Source organism: Siphateles boraxobius, unplaced genomic scaffold (genome assembly GCF_051911475.1).
Source record: "Siphateles boraxobius isolate OS27281-9 unplaced genomic scaffold, OSU_SipBor_1 122, whole genome shotgun sequence".
NCBI classification, from domain to species: domain Eukaryota; kingdom Metazoa; phylum Chordata; class Actinopteri; order Cypriniformes; family Leuciscidae; genus Siphateles; species Siphateles boraxobius.
In genome coordinates this window covers 242,481-269,648 of record NW_027508725.1, presented here as the reverse complement: position 1 = coordinate 269,648, position 27,168 = coordinate 242,481, and the positions used below count along the sequence as shown (strand labels likewise).

Genomic DNA, 27,168 nt, shown 5'->3' with positions numbered 1-27,168 from the left:
AAGAACAACTCTCGGTTTAGGACAAGAACAACTCTCGGTTTAGGACAAGAACAACTCTCGGTTTAGGACAACAAGAACAACTCTCGGTTTAGGGCAAGAACTATACTGACTTTTGTTGTCGAATGCATCTGTCAGGGTTTGGGGTAGAGGAGATGAGGCCAGGACTCAGACGCAGAAGAAATAGCTTTTATTAATAATAAAAAAATAAAAATAAAATACCCCGAGGGAGATGACTTGACTTGACTTGACTTGACTTGACTTGACTTGACTTGAGGGAAACACACGATGTAGATGAGACATATATACGACAATGAAACAGCACAGGACTGCAAACACAAGGAGAATAAATAGGAAGCAAACAAAGCAGGTAACAAGGGAGGACAGGTGGGGCAAATGAACCAACAATCAGGTAACAAGATGGGAGGGGCTAGACAATTGACTGGAGAGCACATGGCACAAGGAAACACATGACAAGCCATGTGCTCACACCAAACATGACTTGAACACAAACACATGGCCAGTAAAACAAATCACAAGCCATGTGCTAACACAAAATGAGACATGAACGCACATGAAACAAGGCACAGACAAGACAAAACAGGAATGCCAGGGCTCTGTCACAAAACCAAGAAATAGACTAGACAGAAGTGACAGAACCCTGACACTATCACAATATTTTATGTTCTTCTGACCGAAACATTTAGTGCCCTGGAACTGCACGGTATCAAAAATGCTCAAGTTATGAAAGAATCAGCATGTGTAGGCTGCACTTTTTATTACAAGCGTGACACTTTGCATGCATGCTATTTTCAGAGAGCCACACTACAGGTTGTGCGTTAACTTTCCGCCCACACTTAAGCGGTCCCTTCCCCCCGCATCACTGAAATGTCACCTCTTCCCCACACAAAATGTCCCCTCCCTCTCTCATACACTCTTTCCTTCCAGCTGTGAGTCACTAGAGTTCGTGAGGGGGTTTGGGGGTTGCCTACTTCTCGAGCTATTTGAGTGTTGGCCACTGAAACGACTGCAAGTTGACTTTCAGACTCACATTATTAGAAAGAGCAATAAAGTTTTAAGCAGTCAAAAAAGACAAAGATAGTGATGTTGTAACCCACAACCACAAAACTTCCTGTGACGGAATAGCACGGTTTAATGGCACAAAATTCACCCTGGGTTTATGCAAGGTTTTACCAGCCTCTATATTTAGAGTCAGTCAAAAATGATACCATCAATGCAGAGGTACTAAAATATATGATTTTTATGATGAACTCAACACTGAGTGTTGAAGCACAAAATGGAGACTTATTTAATCACACAACGCTTCAGCCATTCTTTTTTTAAAATCATTCTCACTTGGCATCAGAATAGTTTGGAAATAAGCGTATGTTTCTGTTTCGTTCCTCTTGATGGTAAGACGCAGAGTTACAGACTAGTGGAATTTTTTTTTGTTTTATGATAGCTGAAGCCTGTTATAGTATTTATATATTGTGGTTGTAGTGGACTTCATAGGGTATTTCACCATCTGAAGTGAGATTCCAATCTAAAGGAATCATACATGTTCAGTGCAAAAGGCATAGGGAATAAGGGAACATCGATACATGACTTCACAGGAAGTAGAAAGTGAAATTTACCCACCAGTCACTGCTATACTTAAAGTACCCAAGCTCATTTACAAGTTCATAATATTACTTTTGGGGTCTGCTAGAATACATGTACATGATATATAGTTCAGGAAACATTATTTTTTTCATACTGTACATACTGCATCATCTCTTTCACCCTCTGTTTAGTTCATGTCTCTTTAAAGCCCACCTTTCCGAAAAACACAGTCTGCTCTGATTGGTCAACCTCTTAGAGTGTGTATCAGAAGTGTAGCGTTGTAACCGCTAGCATTGTTAAAACGCTAGCATTGTAACCGCGCCTGCCTCGCCCGTTTCGAATCCTGTTTGGAGCGGGTCAAGTAACACACATTTGGTGCCGTGACCCGGATGGGAGTGAGGTTTAGGGGGGTGAGTGTAACGGATGAAGGCAAGTAAGAGCTGTGCGTGTAAACCTCACTCCCCTGGTCTCAAGAGGCATGCTAGCATTGTTAGCGCGCCCGTCTTCACCCAGTACGAATCCCATGTAGAGCGGGTCAAGTAGGACTGGTTACATTTGGTGCCGTGACCCGGATGGGAATGACATTTAGGGGTGTGAGTGTAATGGTCAAAGGTCAGAGCTGTGCTTGTAAACCTCACTCCCCTGGTCTCAAAAGGCATGCTAGCATCAGAGGTTAGCTGGTGCAATCTTTAGCGTCCTTGTTAGAGTTCACTTCCCACTGCGGTTCAAGTGGGACCGAGTAACGGAAAGTCACGGAAATAATGGCAGGACTACAAACAATGCTTTTCAGTCAAGTCCTAGCAGACTACCATGAACAAGGTCTGACACACCTTGACAGTTTTCCACCTGAACCATAAAGTTGGCACAAAGAACCTTAGGTTTCTTACATAAGAAGGATTCTTACCCTAGTGTATACCATGACTGGTTGAGAATGGTACCTCTGGGTTCATACAATCAGGTGGCGGTTATTTGCGTGGATGCCTCCATTGCGGGGAACATTACCAAAGTCCCTTTAAGACAAGTCATTTCACTCGGCGGCCATCTTTGAAACGCCTCTCAGGCATGCAAGTGCAGCTTCCATCTCTTTGAATTGGGAAACATCAAATTCTCCAAAACTATTTGCCAAACTTATGATTAAATTTCATATTTGAAATCACCAATGAAATCTGACAACAAATGTCTCATAAATTTTGTTTCTAAATGCTCGAATCATGACAGAAAATATTTTTTTTAGGCTGGATCAAGCTAATGCGCAGTGAAAGCGTGCGTCTGATTGTTTCTATAGGAACCGGTGCTTCTAGCGGCTGCAGTGACGTGATGACTTATTTAGAAGGCGGGACTTATTCTGCCATATTGAGCTTTGCACTTTTCCCCATTCAAAACAATAAGAGTGACACACCTTTTGTTATTCTATAGTCTTTGACATTACATAGAACCTTCATGTGCAAGAAGAAGGTGCTCCTTGAGGATCCTCGAATGATCAGCCAGGAAAGCCACAGTTCTCTGTACTCCTGAACCCTCTGGCAGTACTTCCAAGGGAGCTTTCCCTCAGGGATAACCTTGTGTTTCAGACTCGGGTGGTTGTGTTTGGCACCCAGACTCAGCTGCAGCTTTGGGTTTGGACCACGGTTTCAACCCTTGCAGTTGGTCACACCATTACCAGGGCCAGAGCTATGGGTGTGTCTCAGTTCTTATTCTTTGTGCATTCTCGTTTCCTGTCCTCGCTTCTCAGCTTCACCCCCTGTAGGATGCAAGGGAAGGCTGCAAGGAAAGAAAATGAGGACGGAGGAATGGAAGGAAAACTTAATTGTATATTGGAATATCCTTGATCACTCGAGTGTCATTTCAAAGCATCATTAGCTGCCCTCAAGTTGTTAGAGTGTGGTTATTTAAGAAATTAATAAATATAAAGCAAGATAGACTGCTGATATATGTGTCATATTTGGTTTATTTAAGCTGAAAAAGTAAAATTAAAATTAAAATTATTGTGACAGATGTGACAGTCAGATTTCTCGACAAGAAAGACTTCCCTATTGGATACACCTATGCATCCTCCTTGTTCCTCGTGGTGCAATCAGAGAATTGAGATGTCCTCAAAGATGGCTGAATTCGTTCAGTTTCCGGGTCATAGGATGGAGGACAGAGGAGCGAGGAAACGAGGAAGCATCAATTTGAGTATTGAGAAGCACCCTATATCTCCTGTTAGAAATCATTCCCTTCCTATACTTTGATATTTTGGATGTTGACAGCAGCCCTTATGTAGAGATCTCAATTGTCACTCGATTTTTTGCATTCTAAGTGGTTTTCTTGGCTGACATCTGCACTGCCTCCACCTGGGAATCTCTTTGGCTGCTTTCACAAGGTCAATTCTGCAGTTTTTCCTGAGCAGCCTTGAGTACTTTTTCAGGTGATTGTGGAGAAATGAAAGAGGACAGTAGTTGTGTAACATGGTTCTATGATTTCTGGATAGCTGCCAAAGTTTGTTTTCTTTGGCCAGTAATCCTCACAGCTCAGCCCATGCCATTATGTGACTTTGTTGGTGTATTATTTCAACCTGTTCATCTGGCACTGCGATCATCCACTTGTTCATAGTGCTGCCTGTAGCGGTCATCATGAAATCAGCCAACCACAGTTTCCTGACTAGTTGTTTAGTGGAAGACATTGGCATGGTAACGTTGTTTTGCTAACAATACCAAAAACAATGTTACTTTATTAATATACAATACAGTTGTGTGTCACACACTGATGCACTGCTTAATAATCACTTTATAGTGCTTCTTGTTTTAACATGTATTTCAAACTCTAAAAAAGCAGATTAAAGTACACAGACACAGGAAACTGGTTTTTGTTTTTCTATTAAAAATAATTTATTCCAGGACCACATATAAATAATTCTTGAAACACATTACAGATAATATTTGCTGTGAATAAATACCAAAACAAACCAAAAAACAAGGCTTTTCATACAATACTCTATGAAAGGTTGCACAAAATTTCTATCTTTTCATCTATATTCGTCTAGGTCTATAACTGGAATGTCACTAGTAAGTCAGGAGTACCATTCCTAATTCCAGAGCAGCTTATTAATAAGTATTGTGCAAGTTTGTGATGATCTGAACTGACTGAACAGATCCAGTAGTTGAAGAGTAGACACTCTTTAATTTTTACGATTCGACTGCAAATTTTCTGTGTATCATTTATCCAAAGCACATTTCTGTATAGGCCCACATTAAACTAATTCTCAAGTAGACAAAGCTAAATGTGGTTGCACAATATTAGACTTTAAAGATGGGAATGTTTAACACGGACAGTTATTTCTTTATAAATGATGCCACAGAAGCTAACTCTATCTTTTCTCTTTACGTCTTTGCAGATATTTCGGAAATATTCAAATAGAGAATGTCAGTTTGTGCATACTAAACATATGCAAAGAATAGACTGAGGCATTGTGTGTTTAAAGGAGAGTAGTGCAACCAAAAGAATGTGGCTGGGCAAGAACAGCAAGAAACAGGGAGTTCACAGATCTAGGAGCGGACGTTTCCTACCTGGGTTCGTTTATGTTTGGACTGATTCGTTTCGTTTTCGCCTAGCTGTTAATCCCAACGGGGATTTCAGACATCTTAAAGTTTTTTTTACGTCCTTATTTTGGCAAGGCAATTCCCTTCAGCTTATTGTAATTTCATCAGCTCTATTCATCGGGGAGGTGTCAAGTATCTGGTTTTCATTGCACTTAAGGAATTTTTCAGCCACAGAAAAATGAACATATCCATTCAATAGAACAGACCAAGTCATATGAAGTTTAGCAAGGCAAGCAAAAGTGAAAAATAGTTTCAAGAGCAAGAAGAACTTGCGAAAAAGTGATCAATGGTAAACAAAAACATTCTCAAAGGCAACAGATTCATACTGCTTGCAGACATCAAATGGTGCAGCAGGAAATGAAATTCGAACTCTGCTTAGCGAGCTCTCATTGGCACTTAACCTACATTTTATGAATAAACTATCAAATGCTGTCCTTCGGTGGTCTCTGCATACCCTGTTGTACGTCTCATTCCTGTACTTCCAAAAGGCCTGTTGGCTTTCTGCAGTCCACAGTGGCGATGCACATTGGCTTAGACACTTTTCAGTAAATTAACTTTGGTCAAATTTGTTTCTAAACTGATCAATTCTTATACATGCTCACGTCAATTTTTCAAGAAAGTTTGCAATTAATTACCCTGTTCAATATAAACAGCAGACGCCACAGGTGTGTGTCTAGACGTCACTGTGTATCATAAGTTTCTGTATGCTAGCATCTCACGTAAGTCCTATACACACACATGATACAAATGACCAAAACTTCAGTTGAGAGGTAATCACCAATTCTACAGCACCACCGGGCTTTTTAGGCCCTGCCCAAGACAGGTGGAGGATTTTGGGCACAAAGTTCCTTGTGTAAGAGTGTTCGCCAGCATGCACAAGAATGCACGATGAACGAGGCCCTTTTTGACATTGAACTGTTTAGTCAGCCTCGGTAAATCTGCTTGAAGTGGTCACATTCGTTACAGTAGCCTTGTTTCTCTTGATTGGCGTAGTGATCGCAGCCCTGCGTCTTGCAGCGCTGTTTGCTTTTCTCTTTGGGCGCCTGGGCACGCCGACCCTCTCGCTGGCCTCGGCTGATGCAGTCCGGGCACAGGTCCGTGCAACCAGGGGACAGGTTCTTACAACCGCTGCGCCGACACTGAGCCTGGGTGAGCGCTGGCGGTGGACGTGGTTTCGAGGCCCGCTGGACAGAAACAACACAGCTCGTTGCTTTATCGGTTCTTCAACACTTAAGCAGAACCAAACTTCCCCCACAACAGCAAATAAGGACACTTACCGTGACAAGAGGTGGGGAGTTCGAGCCCCTGCTAGCAGCTTGGTTGAGTCTAGCGCTTTGCTCCTTCACGAAGCACTTGTTGCAGTAACCCTCCAGCATGGCCTTTCCCTCGGCACCGCATCCCTGACCTCGGCACCGTGGACAGTTCTGGAAACCCGCCTCGGACGTGTGCCTGGGCTGGACAATAGCAGGGGTGGCCTCTGTGCAGACAAAAATCACACGTTTGCTCTTGTGGTCGACGTCACAATGTCTATGAATTGCTTCCTGAACCCAAAAGGAAGTGGAGACTTTATAATCAGGGTTTAAAATTCACACCCGCCAACCCGCGGGTAATAATCAACTGTGGCGGGTAACGCTGTCAAATCACTAGCTAATTTAGCGTGTTACTTATTATGTTTACTCACTTTGCTGGGGAAGTTCATGTAGGCAAAATTTGTTCAGATTTAGCGCAAATACTCGACTCGTGAGTCGTCATGATATTTTAAATACAGCGTATTGCGCAGAATATATATAAGCTGTGACGTAGTTCATCTGGAACATTTGTTCTTTTTTTTGGCTAGTAGAAGTTCTGAATGGCCGGAAATTCACATTTCAATTCGATTCACATTTATTTGTAGAGCTATTTTCACAATACACATCGTTTACAATTTAACGTGTCTTAAGTTATGTATTTCAGAAATGTACATACAGAAATACAAATCACAGTTAGCTAAAAATGTATTAATTTAAACAATGTAATAATTTAAGGCAGAAACAATGAGCTTACTGAAGTAATGAATACTTGTGTGTTAACAAATGGTTATGACATTTAGAAAAATGTGGCATTGTAGGTCACATAAAAATGTTGTAACCAAATTAGCCGGTGAGTGAAAAAGTTAATTTCAAACCCTGATTATAGTTGAGAGATGATATTTCCTTGTTCATCAGAGAGATACTACAAGAATTTAGTGTGAATAGTTGCACTTACGGTGATTTGTCTGGTAGTCTAGATAACATATAGTGCAGAATCCAAGCTTCTCGGCCGTCCCGAAGAACTGGCAACCGGAGCGTTTACACGGTCGGGCGGCCGGCGTTTTCCAGGTGTGTCCGGTGGTGCCCGTGCGCTCGGTCTCCCGATGCATTGCCCACACCGAGGCCTCAGTTGAAGGCTCCTCTTGCTGGGCATCTCCTCTCTCGGAAACAGCAGTCCTCTGCATGCAGGGCGGGCAAAGACCATTGAATATCCTAAAAACCTCCTGTCGACACATAACGCATCTCTCTGTGTCCCTTTCTCGCTCTCGTTCTCTTTCCCTCTCCGTTTCCTTCTCTCGTTCCCGGCCGCCTTGCGCCCACTGACCGTGGCACCATCCGTGAGACGCTCTGTTGGCAGCGGGCCGGTTTTGCCTCGCCGTAAAGCAGCGTTCACACAACCCGTCGTGCTCCACACTGAGTGTGAACAAGCATCCGGGGGTCTTGCACTTCATGGCATGAGTCTCACTGTAAAGGCTTAGACTTGGGGCCGTAGGGGGAGCAGAACGAGGGCTGGGGAGGGCTGAGCGCTCCAGTCTCCCTCGGCTCTCCGGGTCCGAGGATGACGATTGATTTGAGCTGGAAATGGCCTCTGGTTTCCGACCCGCCTGCCGCTTCTCGAAGCACTCGTGACAGTGCGGTTGAGTGTCCACCGAGACGTAGAAGGTGCATCGGGGTGTGGCGCAGCGGATCTCGATGAGAGAGAGTTGGGAGACTGAGAAGGGAGGGGGACGCTGGGATTGGGGGGCCCATGATGACTCCTTATCCTCTTGCCAGCGCTTATATTCATGGTTTACCAGTTGTAGGTAGTCCTCCATCAGGTTCATATCCTCAGGTAGGTTGCCTTCATCAAGTCTAATAGAGGATGGATTCAAGATTTTTTTTAAAGTCAAGTCAAGTCACCTTTATTTATAAACCACTTTTTACGATACAGATTGTTTAAAAACAGCTTCATAGTGGTAACAGGAAAATAACGCAACAAAGTTTGTTTCTAGAAGAAAATAGCATCATAGTCCAAATTAAGTAAGGTCTCTTTTTGTTGTTGTAAAAAATGTATTAATTTAGTTCATTAATAGCCGCTCTGGAGAAAACCGTTATACAAAAAGGTACACGACAAAGCGCCATCATTTTTTAGAGGTTACACTGAGGAACATACAGCAAGACTTCAACAAAGAGTGTATTTAGCTCATACCTGGCCGCAGTGATAATCTGTGTGGGATCGTAGCCCAGGCCAATGACAGGGATTTCTATAAGCATTAGGTAGTCTTTTAGCAACTTCTCCTTCTGTTGCTGCTCCTTTTCTGTCAGGAAGTGCAACCGAAGCTCCTCAAAGCCTCCCCGTGTCGGGTTTTTTAACGGCACCGCACGGATCTCTGAATGGGTCAGAAACAGCAAATCTTCAAACACACTGGGTCGACTAAGAGCAACGGTTGATCAAAAATTCCCGTCAATTAGTTAGTTTTAGTTTGATAATGTTTTTTATTTAATATTTTGTATTTTTAGGGGATGTTTTTAATAGTAAATTATATTTACGCAGTATTTATAATCCATTTATACACTTTTTGAGCAAAGACCTGAAAATTACATTTCCAACTTAAACTGTCGTAAATCTTGAATGCTTTAGAGCACAGACTTAAGTTTGACCTCTTTTTAAAGACGACACTTGGCAGATTATCGCTGAAGTGAAAAAAGTTTAAAAAAGGAACAGAATTTTATGTGTAGTTATGAAAACTGCACAAAAATACTATTTTCAATTTTTACATGAACAAAATTACACTTTACTTAGAACTGCAAGAAAATCAAAGCCATTAATTTAAACAAGTTGTGTTCCAAATTTGAGCTTGATATCTCAAAAAAAATGAGCTTTCAGTGAGATTTGTTTGGCTGCAATACCAAATGTTTTCACTAGATACAATTTGTCTCCCATTCGTTTGTCATTTTTGACCGCGAGGAGCACAAGTGTGACTATTTTTTACAGGACCATTTAACCTTTTCGAATCATGTCCATGATTTTTTGTGTGTGTGTGTTCACATAACAAGTGCCAAAACCTTTACCAAGTTTTCTACCATTACGATTAAGTAAAAAATTTGAACAAAACGTAAACTTTTTCAGGCAACAAGAGTAGTGCAATGTCTAGGGACGTACCTGGGCCACTATCTTTGATTGTGATCAGGGGTGCAAAGTGCTGGGAGTCATATCCAAGCACTATGGGATATTTGTAGCATTCTCCTGGAGGCCAATGCAAAGGCAGGTATATCCCCCCCACATTAAGGGGTGAAAAAGAGGAACCAGATTTCATACTTCTAAGTACTTGGTCTGTTGAGAAAAAATAATTAAAATCAGTCATATATTATGGTCATGTTGATGCACTTGTGTTTGTGCAAATCTATTGAAATGCTCCTGTATTACGGATACGTACCTGCAATAACAATAATTGGCCTCCGTAGAATATTTGTAAGCACAAATATGTGAATATCCTCTAAAGAGTCAAACTGTAGGCCATTACTGCTGGACACTGGAGAAGCCATTTCTACAATCTTAACCCATTCCTCCTCCCAGTTCTGAGAAACAAAACAAATTGCAAATATCCATGAGTCCAAATCCATGAGTCCAAATCCAAAGGACAATGTTATGATTTTTTTGCCTGGCTGTTTTGGAGAATTTTGCATGTTCGTAGTGAAGGTGGAAGTGCTTACCAAAGTGCTGTATCTCAGGCCAGTCTGGGTGAACTCCTGCGAGTGCAGAAGCTCTGTTTGAAAGCGTGTCCTAAAGTTACTAGTGTCTGTTTCCTTCAGTACTGCGTAAAGAGCCTTTCTGAGCACCAGGTCTGTGTCCTGAACCCCTAGAAGATACTGAGAGGCTGCGTGAAGCAGGCAGTTCCCATCACCTAAACCAAACCACACAAACACAGATTATATCTCTGGACAGTCACAACCCAGCAAGCAATTTTGCATTTAAAAGACGTCTAATAGCCGTCCAAACACAGCCCTCATGTCTAGGCTAAAACAAGGCAAAATTTGGGCTCTCTGTGAGTAAAAATTTACTAAAAAATGGTCTCAACCATCAATTAGATAACAGAGAAATTAAATGAGTGAGGAAATGAAACCAAATCACGGTTTACTTTGAATATCATACATCTTGCAAGTTATTTTGGCAAAACCGACATGTAACCAAATTCAAGGTCATTTTGGCTAGAAGTTGGTTCCTCATAGTCAGACTATATTGGGTTTATAGTTAACCGAGACGGTGGAATGACGTCTATTGTTTGCATGTTCTTGTGGTGCCATCAGGACATTATTATCCTGAGGCTCCAGAGGAATTAATCACAAATCGGCATTCAGTTTCTGCAAACATGGCAGCATGCAGGTCTGCCTTTATACAGGAAAACCAAAAGTTATTCAGACACCAGATATACATTTTGATATTCTTTTACTAGTGGGTGCAGGACACTATAGTTCATTTATGTAAGTGAGGAGAGCAAAATACAGTAAACTGTGACATATTATAACCAAAAGTTCTTCATACAGTGACTACCAGTAAAATTTATACAAATATGGGACCAAAAATTATTCAGACACTTTGAGCTGATCATGTTTTGCTGAAGTGTTTTTTCTTTAATTGCTAATGCGATCTTTTTACACCACAGTCTGAACAACATGAAGCATGGGTTGAGCTAATTTGGTATTATCTAATTGTGTAGTTAAATTTAACAGCTGACAGATATTCAACGTAATTCATTTGAGAGACAGTCTAACAGAAGGACGGACAAAACCAGTGAAATATCAACTGAGTTCTTGTCGTATTTTATTACCATTTTCTAAACTATAGCGAATAAACTGTGATAATGTGAGAAATTTTGAAGTTGTCTGAATAAATTTTGGTTTGACTGTACATTGGATGTCCTGAAGGATAGCGTCACCTTCCACATACATAATCACGTTTGCAGACAGGCTTTACTTAAAAAAAAAAAAAAAAAAAAAAAAACCAGGTCATAAAAGTTCATAAAGGAGGTATTCATGCATCAACAAAAAGGCTTTGGAACTTGCAGTTCCCGTTTGGACTTTCACAATCATCAAGACTGTCATAACATAGAGAGCCTTAGCAACCGGTTGGCATGCGTTACATAGCTACAATTTAAAAAAAAAATATATATACACAATCTTTGCTTTGTTGTTGCATACACTGACAGCAATATCTTTTACACCTAAAGGTTAGTTCAGCTGGATTTGTCAAGACGCAAGATTAAGGATGAGATAAAAGCAATTCAGGGGATTTCCACAAGAGTTGTTGAAGCAGTTTAAAGATATCGGTTTCATCCAAACTGTGTGCATTTAAAAACAGAACATGTGACCTTATCTCTGCAAAAGCGATTAAATCAGCTCTTCATAAAACCCAACAGCAGTTTGACCATGTCGGGCAACCTATAGGGAACTTTCTGCAGTCACAAAACTCTTTATATAGGCTACTTTTGTAAATGAATAACTTTACTGTAACCTAACCATTCAGTAACTTGAACACTAAAAAAACAAGCATGCTCTGCAGAACTTTGTACATGGCCTAGATTAGGCTATGTGTTCTTTCTGATGTTGTGCAACATGTGTGCTCAAATGCATTCGTTCGCATTTGCATGTGCGCGCGAGCTTGTGTGAAACAACTGTGAGGAATTTCCCTAGTATGTGATTCTCTGATTAAGCGCCGTAAGGACTTCACTTCAACTTTTTCTTTCCCTTGACTCCTCTTGACACCAGAGCCATGATATAAAGCATCTGGACTTTCCAGAGAGGAGGGCCGATGTTGTACAGGAATGCCTGTGCCGTGCCCATGCCATCTCTAGGGCCGATAAGGGAAGTCTGAACATATGATCTAGTTCCTGTTCTTTTAACTTGTGCTATTGTCCAACGCCATGGTTTTTGTCTGTACCTGCTATCAACACAAAAGACCAAATGTTCCTAAAGTAAGTCGAGGGAGGTTTTAACTGGTCTATGGTTTATATGGAAACTATTTGTACTGTGTTTTCTTTTTTGTTACACAAGAGTAAGTTTCCGTAGACCTTCAACACTAGGTACAGAAAACGACAAATTCTACATCATCTCTAAATCATACTTTCATTAACATAAGAAATTGATCTGAATTGATAACACTACACCATTAAAAAATACACTCCAACTATCTGAAAATAGTATTGCTAACTTATAACAACAACTAACTTAACCACATTTTCCAGAAGCACTTTTCAAAATAATGAGTTTTTCCAGTAACAAATTGTTAAAGTTCCCCTGTGGTGAAAATCAAGCTTTTAATGTTGTTTATGTGGTGTTTTTAATATGCTTTAACACAAACCATGTGTAAATTCATAAGTCGACAGCATTGCTGAGTATTTTCTGCTTAAAACTGCAGTGAAACAAAGACAGTCTCAAAAACACGGTTTGAAATCGCTGGTGTTTCTGACGTCACAAACTACCTTGTAACCAATCAGATCAACGTGTGATCGTCAACGAGTGGATCCAAGGAAAAACATTTAAATAGGCCTATGTCATTTTAGTGATCAAAGATGAGTTTTTAGGGATACAATTACTGACTACAGTGGGACTTTAACAAGTTGCGGTTTTTAATTAACTTGGCCTTTCTATCATGGAAGATTTACCAATTTGTCCTTGCACATTCGGTCTCAATAAACCATTAACTTTTTTTCTTATTGAATGTAATGTTTCTGCTCATCACCGTTTTGGTTAAATTGTGTTCTGTTCAAGTTTGATTCATTAGAGTTACATAAAGATATTCCCTCCTCAAATACTTTCATAGTTAGCTACTTTTTGTTAGTAGTTTGCAGTGTAGCTTACCATATTTTTCAGCTTGACTGTATTTAAACAGTTTACTGTAAATTATGTGAAACTTGTAACTTGGGAAGTTACATATTCAAAACAGCAACCCCACAATGAAGAACAGAAAATGAACACACAAAACCTGGATACAAACAGCATCTGCTATACAACCACATCCTTTTCAACACGTTCAGCAATAATAGTCACAGGAGAAGTGTGTGGCCTCAAGAAAACGATTGAAGCACTGTGTAAATATGATAACATTGTCCAATTCTCCGATTTTACTGTCATACGATCAGATGCACAAGCAGAGGCAGAGTAATTATTGTACACATAAACTATTTAAACTAAAGCTTTGTAATTTTGCCTCAGACATCTTTGTCTTGTCAGCAGTCATTCATTATCAATATCAATTAGTCCATTCGTTACTCATGTTGTATAACTGCAATGGGGTTTAACAGTAAATAAATAAATAATATATATATATATATATATACACTAATGGTAATCAATACAATTTATTCCTGTAGCTCAAACAGTACAGCAATGGTGCCAAGGTCATGATTCAATTCCTAAGGAATGCAAAAACTAATAATAATAATAATAATAATAATGCAATGTAAGTTGCTTTGGATAAATGCATACATGTAAATGTACAAAATACAACCTCAAACTTTAGACATATCCTCTGCTTTAATAGCACCAGACTATTGATCAAACTATTTGACTAAACTTGAAATCCCAAAGACGCACTTTATAAATCAGTAAAATACAACAGCAGACTAAAATCTACCGTTCATGCAGGAACTAGGGAGTTGTTCTACTCATGCGGAAGGGCTTTTTTAAATATTCCTAACACATCAGGACAGAAAATGAAGACAAATGCAGATAGACGTTTTGAAGGAAACATACGCCTAGCACACCTAAAATGGCCATTTCTGCTGCATTGTGTATTACGTTATTAGCGGTGTTACATTTGAGCATTACATTTATTCCAGTTCCTCTCTAGACTATATTCTATTACGGGTCTTATCAGTGCAATCCGTTTTAAACAACATGTTCCAGTCTAGCGATTTCATAATCCCGTGTGATTTAAAACAGAAAATTCCAGTTTCGTTATGAGGAAAAATATGTGCTGTACAGAATTTTTTTTTTTAAATGCAAGAAATTTACCAGAACACATAAACGATGAGCTATCAGGAACCAGACATGGCAAAATGACATCTACTATCACAACTGCATAAAATAATGAAACTGATGGTAATGGTAATGAACGTAATGAGTACATGAGATGTGTGTAGTCTCTGTTTACCTAATTTCAGTTACTGTAAATAGTGACTGTACAATGGAGCAACAATGGCAAGTACAGAGAAGTTTCCCTCGCAGCATTACTCATAAGAGAAGAGCAGAGCGACCTGACCCAAACACCAGTCACACACACACACACACACACACACTCGCTGGAGCCCAGCATCACGGCACGGCCCCTCAGAGCAAACTGAGGGGAAAAACATCCGTGTGACAGACAGTGCAGGATTTTCCCGTCTGCCATGAAGCACTGGCTTTTTTTTAAGTGTTCTAATGATATAGCTTTTTTAATGGCAGATGCGATATCTTTAGATGTTATAATTCTGATAACAACAGCACTTGAGATGCATATAAAATCACTGTGATAAATTTAATAGTTTTTACACTATAAGAGAAGTATCACTTTTGGGTTACACTTTATTTTAAGGTTTTCTTTGTTACGCTGTAATTATACATTTAAATACCGAGTAATATTAATTAGCTACTTGTACTTACTATATTTAGGTCTAAGGTTAGTTGCATGTAATTATGCATAATTTATAGTTATTACTATTACAATAACTGCATGTAACATGTAACAATGACTCGGTAAAATTAAAAGCGTCACCCACTTTTGTTAACTGACCAAGAAGATATGATTATCAGACAAAAAAATAGGAAAATAAATAGTGATTAATTATTTGGTCTGGCCGATATATATCAGCCTATTACTATTTAAAACATCCATATTATGAAGCATTTCCTGTTTTGGGTGTAATGTATTACTAAGTAATTAATTACTGTTAATTGTATTACTTTTCCCTTGAAAAAGTAAAGTAAGGAATTACTCTTTATTTTTTTTTACTATTATATTTAAAACAAAAGTGGATTTAAAATATATGTTTTTAATGTAACCTTATCCCTTTGAATACTTTGTGCAATTTTATATTATTTATTTTATAGAATTTAAGCAGTTTCATGTCTATCCGTGTGTTGTTGATAGCTTGATTTGGGATTTAGAAAGTAATTAGTGATAAGTAATGCACTACTTTTTAGTACAGTAACTAAAGATTGGCATTGGTAGCTAGTAATTAATTACTTTTTAGAGTAACATACCCAACACTGAGCATTTCCCAAGAAGAAGTGAATGATAGAGCATTTACATAGAGTATAGGACCATTGACGTTTAATTAACTAAACCGATACAAATGGTTTAAAAGTAACTTTAATGTCGCCGTTTCATTGGAAGGAAACGTGACTAGCGCTCAAGCTGATAAAATCACAGCATAGTTACCGTTGGTTCTCAGCGGCACCAGCTTCTTGACCTCACGGCACCAGTTCAACCTCTTCTCCTGTTCCAGAGAGCATTGCATGGCCCTGTCCAAGATGGCCGCCTGGATGACCTCGCGGAAGGCCTGCGGGAACTGGCTCATGCGGATCATCTCCAGGGTGTAGCGATGCATACTGCGCAGGTGATGGATCAGGCCGCTGCTGGACGAAGGCTTGACCACGTCATTGGGAACCCGCTCTCTGATTTTCACGGCCTTCAGGAGGTTACTCACGAACAGGAACTTGGGCAGGAAGTTCTGGCCCTGAGACATGGTGATCTGTAGTGGGGAACCAATCTATCACTGTGAAAGAAGACATGAAACAACAACAGCATTGTCAGGAGCGCTCAACCCACGACCATGTGCAGCAAACAAGAATTTCCCCTCATTTCCCTCCACCCTAAAAGGTGAAGAACTGAAAGACTGATGATGGCCCCTGAAAGCTAATGGTGTATTCCAGTCTCATGGTAAAGGGCTCTTGAGGTCAGATGAGTGAAAGGCGAAGATATTTATAAGTCCGCCCCCACAATCAATTTTCCAAAACTATCAGAACAGGCGATAATAGATGGGTTGAGACAAAAATGCCATTGACTGCAAGGGCACCATTTATTTGTCTCTGCTGCCGGGTTCTTTAGGGCCAACTTACTCAGACAGTTCCCTTAAATACCTCTCGCGAATTAATCGTGAGGAAAGCGACATCCACGGTTTTATTAAACACAAAGCACAACGGGGACAATAGAGACCGACGCGAATATATTAGCCTATATCATCAGTTGCTGACGCTCGAATTACGTAATTGCCTTGACAGAAGCCGTTAGACAATGGAACACTGTAACACTCGAACGGAAGCTATATGTCCCCATGGCAACAATAGAACGTTTTCTCCGTTAAACGTTCTTAATCGCTGATAAGTGACGTCTTCGCAAACAATGGCTGTCAAAATCCGTGGTGTTCAAGACTGTATCCGTCCGTACAAGACAGCCTGGCGTTTGAGCGTGAGACAATATGGGAGAAATCAAGCTCGCTTGCTTTAGGAAAGAGTCTAAACGCGACATTGGAGAGGCGAGGGAACGGGCAGCGATGAATCGGACAACTCTTACCTGTTCAATATGTCGGTATCCACCGACAAAGCCCATAAGATGCTCTGGCTCTGCTGTTACTTCACTCAGTCCACTTTAATAGTCCATGGCGCTTTAAGAGATCCACTGGATTTCACTGCTCGCTTGAGACGCGTCCAAAAACACGGCAAAGTCTACGTTCTAGTTCAGATACCCCGATTGATACCAGTACATAAAAGCCAGTAGGGGATTTCCATAAGGTACTTTCCACTTTCACAACCCATTATAAGCGTTTTCTCTTCGAGTTGTCCGCTAGGGGGAGTCAGTGCGCGAGTGACGCTGAACGCTTACGTTACGGGCGAGTCGATGACGTAAAGCTCGACGTTTGATTCGCCACACCCATAGCTGGCAGTTATGTGAGATATGGAAACATAACAACACTGGAAGTCCCAGTCTGTGCATTTTACTCGCATGTATGTTCTAGTTCCATTTAATGTAAAGAATGAATGTGCATTACAAGAAAGGAATTTTTAGTCATATGACTCTTTATAGGTTAACACAAGTGTTATTCTGCGTGAATTTTTTATTTGAATGTGACTTTTAAATTAATTCAACCAAACAAGGGTTACGCTATTTTAAGGTGTCATTGTTACAGTGTAATTATATATTTCAGTAATATTAAGCAACTATGTGTAGCCTACTTTCTATAGGGTTTGGGTAGGATTAGAATTTGGTTGAGGGTTAGTAGCATGTAATTATGCATAATTTACTGTTATTACTATGGTAAGTACATGTAACATATGTAATAAGGACACAGCAAAATAAAGTGCTACCCAAACAAGTAGCCTATAATGTTTGTGTTCATTTATGGCATTGTGCCATCCACATTATGTCATGACTTCAGAAAGGTAACAGGGTTGACAGTAACCCAGACAATAGGGAAGATTTTCAGAAATAATATTCTCTCAAAGTTATGATCAACTTTCTTCTAGAAACATTACTTGAATTTTTGTTCATAGTTCTGATCGTTAATAATGTTCTCAAAACGTTAGCACAAAAATGTTATTCATTAGTTAACTACCTTAGTTAACGTGAACTAAGATTGATATACTTCTTCAGCATTCATTCATTTTAGTTCATATTATTTTCAACATTTACTAATACGTTATTAAAATCAAAGGTTGTATTTGTTAGCATTAGTTAATGCACTGTCAACTAACATGAACAAACACTGAACAGCTGTATTTTTATTAGCAAACATTAACAAAGATTAATAAATGCTATAACAAATGTATTGCTCATTGTTAGTTCATATAATTAACTAACGTTAACCTTATTGTAAAGTGTTACAATTTTTTTCTTAAATGTTTTAGTACGTTCCTTTTTAAATGTTAGGCTACTACTTGTTTCAGAATGTTCAGGGAACATTCTAAAGTAACATTCCAATGATGTTTGAAGAATGATAAACTGGAATTTTTCCTTAACTTTTGCATAACCAAGAAAAAAAACTGTACATTTTGCAAACTCATAGAACATTCAGAAGTAATGTTTTCATAACTTAATGGAAACGTGTAAGTGAAACGCTTTCAGAGCATATTTCTGTGAGCTGGAAAGATTGACAGTTTAGTGCAATATTACAAAGCGCAAGGCTGTGAAACTGGAAGGTGCTCTTAGAAAGAGAATGTAATGCGGCTATTATACAAATATTCACATTTCAATTGTTTACTCTAAAATCTTGGTGTACCTATAACAAACTTGAACTCGTTCTTGAAGAGTTTGAGTACCTGTACCACGGTAAACATGTATATAGGATGAATAAAGACCGCTAGCTTATAATCTGTGTTTAAAAAAACAACAACAAAAATTCACACTTTATGATAGACACAAACGACGTCCGTTTTGCAGAATGACGAGGCAGAATTTGCTAGGCGAATCATAAAGATTAATATAGTGCATGATGATGATGTGGGTGTAAAGTTTAGAGGGCATGTCATTCAAGAGAACTTGATCAGAAGTTCCCATCAAAAATTGTGTAATAAAGAGTGACTGACATTTCATTTCTTGCCAGGGTCATTCATTCTTTATATTCAATACATTCAAAATGTCTCGGTAACACTGACTAACACCTTTGATTAATAACATGAACAAACATCTTTATATTATGCTAATCTTGTGCTGACCTACTTTCTCAATACTTTAAATCCTTTGACATTCTTTACTTTACTTTATATTGAGTATGCATTCTTTACTCAATACTTTAAATCCCTGAATTCACTGTGCCACACAGAGATACTGTAGATTTCTATTTCTTAAGGCTACACTACACAAATCAACTATGTGATGAATAAAAGAACATATGAAACTAAGTAGAAATACATTTTTAAAGACCCGACACCCTGCGGTGCCTCAAACCCCGGCTTTAGTTCTTTTAAAGTTACCATGAAATCTGAATCAACATGCATATTATTTCATAGAATATTGCAGTATTTATTATAAATTATGTATCCCGTGTAAATGATTATTTTTAAAGAACCTCTCACTCACATGAAACAATAGCAGCAAACAGCAAACGACAGCGATCCAATCAATTCCTGAGGGTTTTCCTCCTTCGAGAAGCTGTTTCACTCAGATATACGCGTCACAATAGAGAAGACAAGTCGTGGATTCTGGTTCATGCCGACTTTAAAGGGAACTAAGTGTGTGAATTGCACATGCTGTGACCCAATGAGAAATATACAGAAATCCCTCCAAAGGAAACTGAAGAATAACGGTTATTGCGTTAGTTTACCACCATTGATTTGCATGGACACCACATATGATGCATGTATGGGAAAAGCATTGAAAAGATAATGTTTCTCTTGATTTAAAGAGAAATTACTGTAGAAAATAGCAGAACAACTGGGGCCTTTTAAACGTGAATGACTAAATAACTTTACATTTTTGATGTTGAAATCTTCTAATCTATATTTTGATTTATTAATATCTTTTTGCACTTTATTGTGATGCTCTCTAACAGATATTCTACTGACTATAAGTAACTTTGCAACTACATGTTAACTTATTAACCCTAACAATAATACTAATGAGAGTTAGTCGATAGTTGAAACTACTTCTAGTCAACAGAATGTGTTAAAGGGGACCTTCGAAACAAAGTGTAACAATTTGTTTAATGATATAATGTTAGTCTGACTTCACCTTTCACAGAGGTTTCATACTAGTTTTTAATTATGTAAATGTCCTGGGATTTTTTTTTGTTGAGATTCATAATTTTCCATCTGTGCCCTTAAAGCTTTCCCTCGTTGAAGCGTCATCATCATCACGTCACTGGAAAGTTTCCCAGTAGGAAGAGAGCAAGAGAAGAAGAGCACACCTTGATTCACACGAGTCAATTCAGCTTCGCCCAGATCTATCAGTGTCCGAAAATAGATTAAATGTACAAATCCTTTTCTATGAACAATTTTTCATTTTCAGAATTGAAATTCACGTACAGTATTTATCGTGGTGCTTAAAGTGTCTGAATTAAGGGTTATACTTTACAATAAGGTTCATTAGTTAACATTGTTTAATGTATTAACTAACATGAACTAACAATACATTTTACATTATTTATTAATCTTTGTTAATATTAGTTAATAAAAATACAGCTGTTCATAGTTTGTTCATGTTAGATTAACTAATGTTAACAAATACAACCTTTGATTTTTATAATGTATTAGTAAATGTTGAAATTAATATGAACTAAGATTAATAAATGCTGTAGAAGTATTGTTCATTCTTAGTTCATGTTGTTAAAGGTGGGGTATGTGATTCTCCATTTTTTCAAAATAACTTGAAATCCAATTCCTAACCCACTTACAGCCACTGATTTAGAAGCACTGAAATGAAAATTAAGCAATTTAATCATCCGTGGAACGGGCAGGACTCGAAAAACTCCAGCCAATCATTTCCAAGACCACCTGGAATCATTGGACAGTAAGTTCGTCAATCAAACGGTCGTACCGCACCCCCTCCCCCAGCGCGCGTGACCCCCTTCGTGCGCATACTCAAAGCTCGTGACGCATGCGCATCTCGTCAGTTAAGCCGGTTCCATGATTAGTAGTAAATCGTCATTACAATCTCTCGCGCATCTGAGTTTTCGCTCGTGCATGATTGCGCGTCCATGTTCTTCGAAATAGGTGGAGTCAGAGCCACCGTTGGAGGAAAGAAGGTAGGACCATTTTAATTGTGTATTTTCGGAAGGTGTGTTGGACATCGGCTGCGGCTGGATGTAACCGATCGGGGAGAGTTGCCGCGTGCAGGCGGAGAAGAGCTGCAAACGGAGACGTGAAGTCGGACACTTTCTGGTTTTCGTAGTGTGACCGCTCACGTGGTGTTTGCATACAGTACTTTACCAAAGCTGAAGTGAAATAAATGCAATATTTGCAAAATACACAGATGTTTCAGAGACATTTCCATTCAATACATTATGTACTGCTTTATACAGCTTCTGTTTGAACAAGAATAAAGTTACTATCAATGAAGTGGAATCGACGTTTTTAATCAGTTTTATTTTGATAAACAAGACACAATATAACATCGTGACTGCATGAAAATAGTTATAAAAAATGATTTGTGAGTTTTAGTGGAACTAAAGGTGTGAGAATAAACACGAAACACATGTGATCGTTGTCATGCGGTGAATCCGGCCAATCGTGGAACAGTTGTGTCGTCATCAGAGCTCATGCAGCTTCTCTTGAGAAACTGCGCTGGAACACTATTTCATCCTCAGTAAATAAGAAAGCTATTAAAACTATTTCAAATTGTAATGTCTTTGATTTGTGTACACTAATTGATATATAAGATGTCTTACCCTCATGATTTTTTCTCCCTTTTTAAAATAAAAAAAAGATTCTGCGCTGGCTGAATCCTGCGGCTGCTCTCGAATCGCTCTCGCGCTACTTTAATGGCATACGTGGCATACGTCACAGTCATGTGGCATACGTCACAGTCATGTGGCGTCGCGCTGCATCAAGTCGGACAAAAAAAGAAGTATCTTTCAGAATAATTCACAAATATTACCCTGCTAATCATTACATGGTTAAATTTAAAAGAGACATCAATACAAAATGTTCTTTTTGTGAAGATCACCCAGAAACTGTTTTGCATCTCTTTTGGTATTGCTCACACACCAGAACATTTTGGCAAAATTTCAGCAGATTCATAATTGACCATATTTATAAAGACTTTGCCTTATTATGGAAGAATGTTGTGTTTTGCTTTTATGAAAGTCAAACTAAAGATAAGAGGTACTTCATTATAAATTTATTAATTCTTTTGGCAAAATTTCACATTCATAAGTCCAAATTTAGCGCTAAAACCCCTAATTTTGTACTGTTTCTCCACGAAGTTGCACATTATATTAATCTGATTTCTGGTTCCAACAACAAAAAGGCAATTAAAAGTGTCAACATATGGTCTTCTTTCTCTTTGTAATGGTCCGTAAGCTTCCCCTGGCAAAATTGTATTGTATTCTTTTTATGTGTTGTATTTTTGTATATTGATATGTATATGTTGATTACTTATTTGTGATTTGTACCCTTTTCTGAAATTGAAGTTAATAAAAAAAAAAAAAAAATCAAGTCGGAAAAAATTTCTAACCGGCATGCACTGCTTCAAGTCAGCCACCGATCGGTCTGCGCAGAGCTGCATGAAGTCGAACAAGCCTAAAATATGCCGGTCGTTTTCCAATGACATCACATACCCCACCTTTAACTAATGAAACCTTATTGTAAAGTGTTACCTAATTAAGAATTAAAAATCAGAAATTCAAGACTATCCCTCAAAGACAGCAACTTGTTTAAAAAACATTTTATTTTGATTTGTTTATGACAATGGTTTATTTTCAAAAGCCAATTATTTGAACAAATATCATGTTTTCCTTTATGTATTCCTATAACATTGTCAGGAAAACAAATCATAAACAGAAAATGTCTTTGAAACTGTCGATTAAGATGTTACTGTATTCAAGGTATAATTTTTTACTTTATGAGTCCACCTCTTGACATTATATCTTAGATATTTCTTTTCTAAATATAAAAAAAATCAAGTTTTAATCTTTATTTTTCATAAATCTTCGTCATCCTGGACACTATTTGTCATTAATTCTGAAACGAAAACTCAGAATATGTTATTTACTGTATTCCTGCATGACACTGTAAGGCAGCAATTCTCATAAATATGCCATGAATCATTTTGTTATAATATTGTAAAACTATGTTCAGGTTTTCCCAATTCACTTGACCACACAATCTGCACAGATTGCCTCAAAGCCTTAATACGACACACAGAAGTTTGCGGTGGTCTCTTCCTGTCCCAGTTATTTTTCCTAATCTTTAATCTAATCAGAACTCAGTTAGTCTGTCGACGGAAACTCCCACAAGGTTTTTTTTACTGCTGCAGAAAATACACAAAACTTCAAGAACACACAGTGGATCTATTTACTAGTTTTTCCTGCTCAAATCATCAATTCTGATTTAAAACTACAGTATTGTGCTGTTGCGAGTTCTTGCACCTCTGATCAAATGTTGGGACCCTTCAGAAGGACAAAATCTCCAATGCTTACATCACTTCAGTGCATGTACTGGGACTATGTGAAACCATTTTGTAACATCCAGCCAAGTTCAGTGTGCTTTAAAACAAAAAAATTGGAAGTATTAGCAGTTCTTCATTTATATGAAGGTGATTGTGTGAGTTAGAGAACAGGATAACAAACTCTCATGATCTCGCATAGGCCTACTTCAATATGAGTTTGGCATGAAAGATCAGGAGATCTCAGGCGCCATCTAGAGGCTGTTTCACCTCCCTACACACCAATCCACTGACGTGTTTCATAGATTCTTCTTAACCCCAAAATATGAGACATTAAAGCAGGGCAAAGGGTATTAATTCTAAGCCCCTTATCTTTTATAAAAAAAAAAATAAAAAAAAATTGTGAGTCATGAACGGGGAGACTTTCCCCTGAAAGTCATGAATTGGGTTAGTCTGTTAGGTGTATTGTATAGTGTATTGTATTTGTAGGCCACTAAGGTCATCAGACGTTGCAGTTTTATTGACCTTATGCGTCAGAGAAACAAGCGTAGCCATCTTTACAATCTGTCATCACTGTCGAAGAGTAGGCTTATTAGCTGGTGAAGTGGATTTACGTATTTTTAAAGTTAACGAAAGTTATCATGAGAATTGTAATGTTTGAAGCGATGTCATTAGAATGGCAAGATTTTAAAATCTTCATCATTCATAAATCTGTAAGAACTTACCTTCATGCTGTGGAAATACAAACCGGAAGACAACACAACGAGTGCAGCGCTGAAAGGGGGCGGGGCTACAGAAGGCCACAACCGGCGCAACGCCATAGAATGTCTCTGAACATATTCATGCCACTTTTAGGGGGAAAATAAAAAGACTTCCCATAGAGTTCAGTGTTTCCCCTAGGATTCTTTTTTAGGGGGGGGGGGGGGGGGGGGGTGTACTGCTAGTGTTGCGGAGCGGGCGTGTTACGGATACGTGGTGTAATTTTTTTGCAATCAAAAAGCATGTCTAATTAATTGAAATCATGTATTATGAATCATTAAACAATACTTTTTTTTTTAAAATATATGAAAAAAAATGTCACACTAATTAATTCTGCGCTAATTCACACTAACACTAATTCTGTGTTGTGTTTTTTCTGGTAATAAAATGAAGACATAAAACAAAAATTTTATCATTTATCATCAATTTTAATCATGTGAAATTAAATAAACTTTTTGTCAAATAACTTGCTGCACAATGAGCTTTACTGTTAAAATTAAAACATGGATTATTCCTTAAAAATTTCAGTTTTGATGATAATTTATTTGGATTAGTGTTAGTGTATTATTACATTGGGACATATCTAAATTCTAATGTACAACAGTAATATATTTCTGTCAAGTTAAACCGAACTTTTATTTTGACGGGTTGCCGTGAAGACCTTTTGAGTTTCTGTGTGTTTATGTCATGATGATAGTTGTTCTCAAATGAAGCGGTTAAATGATCACGAAGTAGGGTTGGGAACATACTGTCTATGGTTGGGAATCGTAAGAAATTTTTCGGTTCCGATTCCGGTTCCGCCAAACGATTCCGGTTCCGGTTCCCATTCAATAAAAAATATTAAAACTAATACAAATAGTAGTACGGGGAAAATACACAATCCTTTTTGTGTTTTATTTCTGATAGGCCCTACTTGTCAAATGAGTTTAACAGACTGGCAATGTCAACAAATGCAACATATTATTTAGCAATATTTTTTTCTGAAGGAAAATAAAAAATGTTGCATTCTCAAGGATAATTTGGGACCTCTCCTATATCTTATTGTATATCCAGCAGTGGAATACCCTCTCAGAAGGGGTAGAATATGCTTGAACACACATGTAAGATCCAGACAGGTGAAACATAATATTTTTTAAATCGGTTTGAATGATTGATTTCTGTGAAACTTCACTTGTTTCCTTACTGGATTAAAGTGCTCTAGCAGTTAATAAACAGAAATGCATGCGTCTTGCGGAAGAACATTGTAGCCGGAGCTACTTCTCTATGTTTATGTCAATGACGCGAGTGAGTCACGCAGGCACTGGGCTACTCCGCAGCAGTGCCGAACCGACCAGTGTAAAGTAGTCTGAGTCTAAACGCTTATTACAGCCTTACCGTAGTGATTCAGGATAAGACAAAAACACGTTTTGAAAAAAGGCATTCATGATGTAATCGCTCATTATATACATTTTGTAAATTCTGAAGCGAATTTTCGTTATTTGAAGCGACTTTCAAAAGGTGATTAACTGTTTTAACATCAGTGTTTATTCTCGAACTATAAACTTTTATCTCAGTACTTCTGTGATCATTTGAATATTTTTAACACAGAAATATCGATACTGTGTTGTTGAAAAGACAGAAAGTAAAGCTAACGTTAGATGTTTCATGTCAGCGACAGCGCAAACAGATTTGAATGTCCCGGTGTGAAGTTTTTTTCATTTAGGAATAAGATCGCGTGGGTGTTTGAATCGAGATCGTTTAAAGATTAATGGTGCAGCTCTACTGTCTTATTCTCTCTCTCTGCGTTGATATCTGACGCAATTTTTTTTAACTTGTTATACGAATAGCGCGAGGGACAGTGCATTCATTACAATTTTAATATTTATGTGGTGAGACGTCGCTATTAAAGGATAAGCTCCCAGCACTTCGTCCACACATCGCATCAGAACCAAAAACACTACCGGTTCCCAACCCTATTACGAAGGGACTTTCAGAGTGGATCTAGAGCCTGGAGAGGAAGTTCATGCGTTTGTGTCTTCATATAGGCCAAAAAATAGCGCAAGCGTCATACGTGCTTCAGTGTGTGTGTGTGTGTGTGTGTGTGTGGTAAATGAAACTGCGCGTCGGCGGCACCATTCATTCACACAGAACATGCAGGATTCGTATTTAAATAGTCTTTGTGTTTTAATATTCACACACACTAGTCTACATCGCGATTTGATTTCAAGTGTACTGAACTGCTTTCTATTTTTTCCTCAAATTTACAAATTCCGTGAAATTCCGCGTTATACACTAAATTCCTTTTTTATGACTGGATTTCGTCAGCATTTTAGGGGGGGCGGGGGGTCGTTTTGGGGGGGCGGGGCGCCCCCCCAAAACAATGGTAGGGGAAACACTGGAGTTCAATTCAAAATAGCATCACAAAACAGTGTCCGTATACACAGCCGACAGGCGTTAATAACTTAAGAAATCACTAAGATTAAAGATGTCAAATAATTATATGTCCACCCTGCCTGACATTAAGCGTGAAAGATGCATCAACAACTTAATTTGGTCAATTTAAAAACATGTCCCTTCATTCTCCCAGCGTCAAATTGGTGTAACAACCCAACCCAGTGGCCAGAGGTGTCTTACCCGGACATTTACTCGTAGTCGTACCTCATCGAGTAACCATGGTAAGCCAGTGAATGATTTTACTTCGTTTTTTAAAGTTAACATCTTTAAGTATATGTATTATGTCTTATAACATTATAATATATCTTATAATATATAACCCTACTGGGTGGGGTTGTTACACCAATTTGATTCTGGGAGAATGAATAAGGGACATGTTTTTAAATTGACCAAATTAAGTTTGTTGATGTATCGTTCACGCTCTATGGCAGGCAATGTGGACATAGCTATA

General features: G+C 38.5%; 1 protein-coding gene across 1 annotated transcript; it reads right to left on the bottom strand.

Annotated features, from left to right (window-relative positions):
- Positions 1-4,441: 4,441 nt before the first annotated feature.
- tnfaip3 (tumor necrosis factor, alpha-induced protein 3) lies at positions 4,442-17,293 on the bottom strand. The gene is made up of 9 exons (XM_077224073.1): positions 17,001-17,293; positions 15,867-16,203; positions 10,160-10,350; positions 9,883-10,024; positions 9,609-9,779; positions 8,655-8,835; positions 7,422-8,317; positions 6,455-6,654; positions 4,442-6,361 (listed from the first exon to the last, which is right to left on the bottom strand). The coding sequence occupies exons 2-9, from the start codon at positions 16,171-16,173 to the stop codon at positions 6,101-6,103; spliced, it is 2,349 nt and encodes a 782-aa protein (XP_077080188.1). The 5' UTR covers positions 16,174-16,203; positions 17,001-17,293; the 3' UTR covers positions 4,442-6,100.
- Positions 17,294-27,168: the final 9,875 nt, after the last annotated feature.